Source organism: Cajanus cajan, chromosome 11 (genome assembly GCF_000230855.2).
Source record: "Cajanus cajan strain Asha chromosome 11, NIPB_CcT2T_4, whole genome shotgun sequence".
Taxonomy (NCBI): Eukaryota; Viridiplantae; Streptophyta; class Magnoliopsida; order Fabales; family Fabaceae; genus Cajanus; species Cajanus cajan.
In genome coordinates, this window is record NC_138527.1 from 30,067,198 (window position 1) to 30,076,650 (window position 9,453).

The 9,453-nt window shown below is 28.4% G+C and overlaps 1 protein-coding gene across 1 annotated transcript; it reads right to left on the reverse strand.

Moving 5' to 3' along the window:
* Nucleotides 1-658: 658 nt before the first annotated feature.
* LOC109800353 (uncharacterized) lies at nt 659-4,380 on the reverse strand. Its single transcript, XM_083066647.1, has 3 exons — nt 2,613-4,380; nt 1,328-2,525; nt 659-1,244 (listed from the first exon to the last, which is right to left on the reverse strand). Exons 1-3 carry the CDS (start codon nt 4,022-4,024, stop codon nt 1,230-1,232), a joined length of 2,625 nt encoding a protein of 874 aa, XP_082922773.1. The 5' UTR covers nt 4,025-4,380; the 3' UTR covers nt 659-1,229.
* Nucleotides 4,381-9,453: the final 5,073 nt, after the last annotated feature.

Consider the following 9,453-nt stretch of genomic DNA (forward strand, 5'->3'; position numbering starts at 1 on the left):
ATATATATATTATCCTTTCTTTCCCACACACCCGCTATTAAAATTTGTATTACTTTATAGGGTTATATAGTTGTCCACGTGCATGTTTGGAAACGGATCATGAATGTGATTTTTCTCATTGTGGATAAAAATCATGATGAGTTTACTACTAAAGCAACTATTTGTTGCTTCTACAAATCATGGTAAGTTGAACTCACCATGTTTTTTTTTCATTTTTCAGACCATGAACGTGAAATTTTTGGGTGTACGAACATGTTTTCAAACATGCTTTAACACTGCGTGTACCCAAATGCATGTATAAGCAGGTACAGTTGTCACTGAAATGTTAAAACCACCCAACCTTCATAATAAAACGTAAACTTGCTAAAAGAAACTTACAGATATAGTTGTCAATGGTAAGTCAATTTATGAATATTTTCTTACGCATACTGAGAGATATGCAGCTAAGATAGTAATTCCAAATTTGCTGAGTATTAACTATTTTGCAAAAGCAAATCTGATTCAATGTCTTCATGAGTTAAGTTAAAATAAAATCATTGATGACATGAATTCAATGCACTAGATCAGTACCTTTGTGAGTTGTGCTAATTTTTTTATTTTTTTTGCCCGTAACATATGATTTACAAAGTATTTCAAATGTATGTTCGTAAGACGTGACTTCCATATGGTAAATATTATTTTAACATAAATGAAAATAAAATATGATTCATGTTCCAAAACAAGTATTACAACCACCAAACCAATAGATTTATGAGTTTACTATGTCAACTACTTAGCGTCACTATGTTAAATGAAAGAAAATTCATTCGTGAAACTTACAAATACAATAGAAAATGAGAAGAAACAGAGCAGGATCTGGACTTCCGGTTGATGACAAAAGAATCCGAAATCTCTATACACGAGACTTAAAAATGCTCAAGAACAATAATTCTCTGTACAAAATTGTGCAAAATTGATAACATTACAAGAATGGCTTTAACTTCTGAATTTGCCAGACACAAACTGTACCTGTCAATGCAAAAGCGTTCACAGTATTTCTGAACCTTCAATGGATAGCACTTAGCCGCACAAGGTTCTCTCTTATAAGCCACCACAAATTGGGACCTATCTCATTTATATCTTGAATGGAACAACGCAAGTAATGTTATCATTTTGAACTCTGTCTTTTAGCACTTCAGCTCCATTAGGCAAATGGTCCAATAAAAATGGTTAAATTTGTTAGGCAAATGCTAGACTTGGATAACCTGCAATGTTAAACCTCAAATGTTTCAAATGTTCTTTGTGCTGGTTCCTCTGCAGACTATTACAGTGTTATTCCTTAATTTACCTTAGGTGTCTTCCTCTTTTGCATGTTACGAGCAATCTCAATGCATGCTTGATCAACCATTCCCAGAAAATCCTTAACTATGACAAATAGATAAAAAGGTTGTGCACTATCTTTTGAAGCTCCCCCTTGATAATATTCTATTGTTCTTTTCATAAGTTGCATTACCCTTGTTTGCTCCTCCCTCACTAACCGAAGTTCCTCCTCAGCATTTTCAAGAAAATGGTTCATTTCTCTCACAAAGTTTCCTCCCTTATCATTTCCACACTGGGAAACAAGTTCTCTAGTCTCAACTATCCTGGCTGAGAGCGCTGAGATTGAGCCAACAAAACTGTTGTAATCTGCAACCGCAACCTTCTTTACGTTGGTAAACTCAGAACTGATCCCTCCTACAATTGGCAATCCTAGTGTTATATATTCCTTTTGTCTTTGTTCATTTGAAGCAGAAGAGTTCTCCGAGTCTCCACTGTTGTTGCTGCTCCTGCTGCTACTACGACTCAAACTGTGATTGCGGTTAAGTACGGCGCGTTTACCTTCAGAACGCACTACTTCTTCAACCACAAAGTGGAGCAATGTTGTTTTTCCATCAGTGCTCTTGACATCAGAGAGCTTTCTTAGAGAAGCCAGGTTGAAAGCTTGAGCATTACCCCTGTTAGTGCCTGCGTTCATGCGGTTTCCAGCCTTAAGCACTGCTTCGAGAAGCTTCAAAAAAATTCCTTGGTTTCGAAGCTCCTTGCACCCCAGCTCAAGGGTATGCAAAAACTCCTTGATTTCTACCATTTCAGAATCATAATTCAACCTGAATAATAAAGCATTCAAGCGCTTAAATGCTGAAGGAACAACTTTGAGGATGTGATGTAGGAAAGATTCTGCTGCAGCAAGTTTTGAAGGGTCTCCTTCATATGCAAGTATAAGCATCTGTTCTTCTTCTGTTGGAGCTACTCTGCCAAGCTTTTCAATGGTGTCTGTGTTAAGACCATGACCATCAGTCAGTGCATCAATAATTTCCATATGCGAGACTGCCAGAGACTTCAAAACAATAGCAATATTTTGTGATTTTCTGGGATCAAGAAGGGAAGCATTTGCTGATGGAGCCAAACCATCCTTTCTAGGACTGATTGAGTTATTTACTTTTGGGGTATTATCATTTCGGCCGGTGGCAACATACCCGAAGAGAGATTCCATAAGATCATCATCAACCCTGAAGTTCAAGAAATCATCATCAGCCAATGCTAAAATGGAGGAATCAAAATTTAGATATTTACAAAATCTAGTGTATTAAGATTACCTGAAAGAACCACGGCCAAGTTTGTCCCACACCATAGAGTGATCAAGGTTGGTATTCACCTTATCCCAATGTAAGGGCTTCAGTTTTACCTCAGGTGAAGTGTTGCCTTGCTTACTTGAGGTAACTGATGCACTTCCAATAGGGGTAGGTGGTGGTTTTGATGATGACTTCATACCACTTGCCTTTGATGGACGATGAGGTGGTGCTGGACTCTTTCTAGCAGAAATTGGTGGTGGAGGAGGTGGTGCTGCTGAGTTCTTTTTATTTTGGATTGGTGGTGGTGGAGGTGGTGGTGGTGGTGGTGAGCTTTTTCCACCTTGGATTGGTGGTGGTGGGGGTGGTGCTGCTGCTGCTGAGCTTTTTTCACCTTGGATTGGTGGTGGTGGGGGTGCTGCTGCTGCTGCTGCTGCTGAGCTTTTTTCACCTTGGATTGGTGGGGGTGGAGGTGGTGGTGGTGATGAGCTTTTTCCACCAAGGATTGGTGGTGGTGATGAGCTTTTTCCACCAAGAATTGGTGGTGGTGGTGTTGGTGTTGGTAATTGATTCTTTTTATCAGGAGTTGTTTGAGGTGGTGAAGGATTTGTCATTTTTGGAATTGATGAGAAAGAATTGGAGAATGGTTTTGGTGATGAAGGGGAAAAAGGTGGAGAAAATGATTTTGTAGAAGAGCTTCCAAATGATGAAGGAACATTAGGAGGAGGAGCAGGAGGTGGAATTCTCATGATTGTATATGGTGACTCTTCTGGAGGAAATATAGGAGGAGCAGGTGGTGGAATACTCATGATTGTATATGAATCTTCTGGAGGAAATATATTCATGTGGGAAGATGAAGGTCTCTCTCTAAGGAGAGAAATTTCTTGAATGGACTCAGATCTTTTCCCATGATCATATTCTTCTTTGTCTTTGGGGCTATGCAAGACCCCCCTTTGGAAATCCTTGTCTGTTGTGTTTTTACCTTCAAGCTTTCTCCAATAAACCACATCCAAACCATCCTCATCAACAATCAATCCCTTGACATGTCCCTCCATTCTCTCAAACACGTGTACCTGAGGCACCACACGCCTTTCTGCAGCAGAAGCAGTGTTTGTCACCTTCTTTCTCCTCCTTGCTCTGAAGCACCTTTGAACCAAGAGGAAAATCATACCAGAAAGAACTACAGTACCTGCTGCAGTTGCAGCCACAGCTTTTGCTACCTTTCTACTGGATGATGAGGAAGAAGTTTGTGTTGCAGCCACTGGTCCTGGTGATGGTGGTAGCTCAGGAGGTTGAGTTGTGAGGGTTGGTTCAGAAGTTTGGGTTGGATAGAAAGTTTCAATGTTCTGAGGTGTATTGGTCTGGCTATGACAGGTTGGTATTACAAAACCTTGTAAAACAAGGCTCAGAATAAGAAGAAGCATCACATTCAAAGCCATGAATGCTGAGGAACATAGATCACAATAACAATGAGGTTTCTACAAAGCTATTGTACGTTTTATGTTTTATGATCATTGCAACTTTTGTCCTTCTTTGTCTTGTGCTATTGGGTTTGCTCGCTGAAATTTTCAATAGAAGTAAGCAGTTACTATTAGGTGTATTGTATTCCCATTTCAGATGCAATGACCAACATGACCCTGATCCCTGAATTGAGTAACGTATGCAGTTTAGGAATGTTATAGTCATTTGGTATGTTCATTCAAGATTTGGTCAATGATTTGAAATGCATAAGAGGAAACGTTTATACAAAGTCAAACATATTGAGGTACAGATTTGAAATGGTACAATCTTTATTCAATGGCTTTTTCAAATGCCATAAATACAAATGTGATTATGAAATGCTAGCAGCCTTTCACAAATAATAAATCCGAAGGCCTAAAAAAACAAGAATGGGTACCAATTCCATTTTTGAAGACACTTTTAGAGAAGGATTTGGTTGAATAAGAGGCTCACCAAACTCAGTTGACTTAATGGTCTTGCCAAGGCCAACCCAGCTTTGAATATTCAGCAATTCAGTATTGAAGAGAGTGGCCTAACAATGTGGTGCAGTGGATGGACAAAGTAAATATAGTGCCTTCCTTTATGTTCAGTCTCTCTAGCTTCTTTTGTACTCCCTTATAGTATAAACAAAAGTCAATTTCACTCTTATTAAGGAAATATATTTAATTTTCACAATTTTATATAAAATATATACTATATTTTTTAATATTTTTAATTACATTTATTTTAGATAGTATTATTATTTATTGTCTTAAAAATATTTATAAATTAAGAATATTAAATAAAATTAATTTTGTTAAAAATTTATTTATATTTCAATTCAAAATATTTAAATATTTTTTACTTGTATATAAGTTCAAAGGGTATACATGACTTAAAAAAAAAGTGGGAGTATGCAAGAAAGAGTATATTAGGTAAAAATAGAAGAAAAAATAATTATAACCATTAGATTGGTGGTCTAAGTTACTACTTTAACTATATGTAATACTACTGCATTGTAATTGAATATAAAAAAATATGATCAAAGCATGTGCAAAATGAAATTTTATTCAATTTATACATTATTATAAACGATTCATTCTAAATAATATTTTTAAGATAATATGTGAATTTTTGTTTAGATTAATAATACGAATTGTCAAATTTTTTTAATGAAATTGTGATTAAAAAATGAAATATATAAAATATTATATTTGTTTGAAGTCATTTATTAAGCATTTCATTGTTGATTATATTTTTAATGTTATTTATATATTCCTCATTTTACACAAAAATATTTTTTTTTACCATTTTAGTAATGTGACTTTTGACACAATAGGTAAAGACATATATAGTTGTCTGAAAAAATTAGTAAGAGAATATAAATATTAATATAAAATAAAAACACCGATATTATCTTAATTAAAGAGAGAAAAAACGCGTCGTTATTGTGATTTGAACTTATTAATAAAAGTATATGTAAGTAAATATATTCATTTAAAAATGAGTGAGTTTTTGATTCCGGTCATTGTAAAAAAAATTATTTTTTTCTAAAATTTGTAAACATTATTTTTAGTCATGGTAAAATATTTATAATTTTTTGTAAAATAAGTGATTTTTAATTTTGGTTTCTATAAAAAAAATTCATCCTTTCAAAATCTAAAATTATTATTATTGATTCCTAACCATGATTTTATGTAGATAATTAATATTTATTTTAAAGACCTATAAAAAAAATTAGAAGTGTCACAAACTAATATGATATCACTAATAAATCACTAATAATTATGGCTAACACCTTAAATGATCACTTAATATTTTAATAAATAAATAAATAAGTAGTAAAAATAATTATATAATAGCATAAACTAAAAATAATAGTTTTAAATTTTATAAGAATGAAAAACAAAGAAATATTTTTTATAAAATTAAAATTAGTTCGTTTTACAGGAATTAAGAATATATTTAAACTTAAATTAAAAATATATGTGTGTTAATATATTCATACAAAATGTCTCACATTTAAAAACCGAATAAAATTTATTAAATTTAATATATATGTTATATTTAATAAGTGTCATAATTAATATAATAATATAACTTTTAATGAGTGAGTAAAATTAATTGTCTAAAAACATTAAATATTATATTTATTAAATATAATATGCAATCGGATTATTAATATTAAAACGTAAGAGAAAATATTATATAATTATAGAATAAATACTCAATTTGCTTCTTGAAATATGGTAGAGATTGTTCATAGATTTTTTGAATTTTTTTTTTGGCATTTTGGTATCTAAACTTTAATTTTATTATGCAAATTAGTCATCTAATTATATTTAGTTACTAACTTTATTAATTTTATGACTAGACAATAGTTAATTATTACATTGACACATATTCTTTATTCTAGTTCTAAGTAAATTTTGACATGTGACAAAATAATATTTAATTTTTAGTTTAATTTAAAAAATAACCAAAGTAATGTTTGAATAATTTATTTCTTCTCACCACTCTCATTAAATATAGCAGAAACATTCATATTTGATTTATGTATCCTTATTTGAGATCTTTCTGTAATATTCTAAAACTTTTAAATACAATATTATAAATTTTTTTTATCATTATCTTATTCTTAAAATAATATTTTTTTAAATTTTTAGTTACTATATTTAATATTTTTTTAATTTTTAGTTACCATATTTAAAATAAATAGATAAATATTGATGTGTTATTTTCAATACCTTATAAAATTTTATATTTTCAGTAGACTAAAAAAATGTATAATATTCAATTATATTATAAATATTTATAATTTTTTTAATAATAACTTAATTATTATAATTACAAGTGAAAAACGTTAGATATATTATAATTATATAATAACATATACATAAAAAATGGAATGGTTCAATGGCTTGTTTAGTTTTGCATAAGAACCATAGGTTTCATGTCAAAGGTTCATGTCATGGCTCTATATATTTTTATATAACTAATAGTAATTAAATAGTTTTTATCTGAAAACCTTATCTGGACAAATCTTGGATAAAAATTATATACTTATCTACAAGTACGGGGAAGGAGTGAAAAAAAAATTACTTGGTTATTTTTACACCAAGGTAAGGGGAGGAGATCTTTATCCTTTTAAATTTTATATATTATTATTTTTGTTTAGTAAGGTATCTCTAACCTCATTTACTTGTTTAATGTATGATATCTTTTACTCTTAATAATTAATGAGGTGTTCCTAGTTTATGTCGTTTAATTATTTTATAATATTCTTTAATACATTCCAATTATGTAAACTATACTTTATTAAATTTTAAATAATGAAAAATACTCAAACTTATTTAGCTTAATTATTTTTATATAATATAGTTTGGTTAATGATATCTTAAACTCATCTTATTCTTATTTCTTCGTGCATTTATAAAAATAAAATATTATTCTATGATCATAAAGAATAAAGTTTGAATTAATTTGTAGTTAAAAGTTTACCTTAAGGATTTTAATGAGTAAAAAAACTTAAGGTGAAATAACCTTTAGTTATTTGTTATTATAATGTTCATTTATCCTGACTAGTCACTACAAGTATAATTAAAAAAAATTATATCAAGAAAAAAAATTAATATATATATATATATTTATTTATTTATTTATTAGTATTAATTAAAAATGTTTTTATGCATATTATTTAATTATTGATATTTATTAGATAATTGTTCTCACTCCTTATATTTTTTGTTAAAAATATTTAATTAATTATAATAGAAAAATAGATAGATCTACCGACAATCCCAAATCATTCCTCTTCTATTATATTAGCAGTATTTTCTGGAATAATAATAATAGTGACTATTTTTCCAAAAGATCAGAAAAGATAATGTTGACTATTCGACCATTCCATAACATTAATACTGTATTTGTTAAATATAATATGCAATTTAATTATTAATTACGTAGCTAATAACAAAAAAATAGTGTCTTAAAATATTTTATATTTATTAAATTTAATAAATAAATGGTTTAATAAAGATATTATTTTAGAATGCTTTTGATAGAAGAAAAACTGTTTTTGCTAAAAAAAATTATAAATATTTGTGATCTCTAATAATGATTAAAATTTATTATATTGTAATAAAATTAAATATCCAAAAAATATTAAATGCTATATTTATTAAATATAAAAAATTATGAAGTAAATTATTATATATTTATCAACATATTAATAATATGCTAAAATATTTTAACTTTATTTTGATATGTATGTTTTAATTTAATTTGTTTAAATAATAATACAAATAATTTTTTTATGGAAATTTTAATATGTACATATATATATATATATATATATATCATATTTTCAATAAATATATTATATTATTATATTTAACAAATATGTTATATCGAATAAATATTATAATTTTTATATATTAGAAAATTTGATTGGTTAGTTACATTTAATATATTGCCAAATAAAATAATATGATTAAATATTTAGATCTTTTATACTATTTTAATTAGTGCAAAGTATAAATTATTTCGATGAGTGTTTTACTAAAAAAAAAAAAAAAAGGCTTAATGACTACCCTTACACTTTGTTTCGTACGAAGAAAAGAAAATAGAGAGAAAATAAAACACACATTCAAGATATATATATATATATATATATATATATATATATATATATATATATATATATATATATATATATATATATATAGTTTAGTTTAAAAGAAAATAAAGAGAAAAGGAAAAGTAAAGTTGATTTTAAGAAACAAAATTTTAAAATTTTCTTTTCTCTCAGTTTTCTTCTGATTCAAATTTATTTATTTTTCTCTTATTTTCCACTCTTTTTCCCCTATTTCAATCGCAAGTTTAATCAAGCTTTCTCTTTTTATCAAATTTTTTCGTTCAAATTTGTTAAAGGATTTCAAATCTAATTCTACTTAAAGCAACAATTTATTGATAATATTTAGATATTATATTTGTTGAATATAATATATTTTAATATTTTATTCAACATAATATATAATATTTTAACATTTTGTGTGAGTGTATATATTTAATATTATATTTGATGAATATAATACATTACCAAAGGTTGTTTGTTTATTATTTTCACTATCCTTTTGGCCAAACATCTCCCTACTCTGATAGAAGTTGGTCAAGGATATTATGATTTTATTCCATCTGAAGTATATCATGCTAGCCAAGCTCTTCAATACTTGGCTAATACACTTTTTTATTCATAAATGACCTCCATTTTTCATTCGATAACATAATACAAAGGAAAAAGTAAGGGTATTTACTTGTATTTTTATTTCCATTTTTTGTTTTTCTCTAATTAAAATGATTGCATCATTTTCAATTTACTTCACATTTT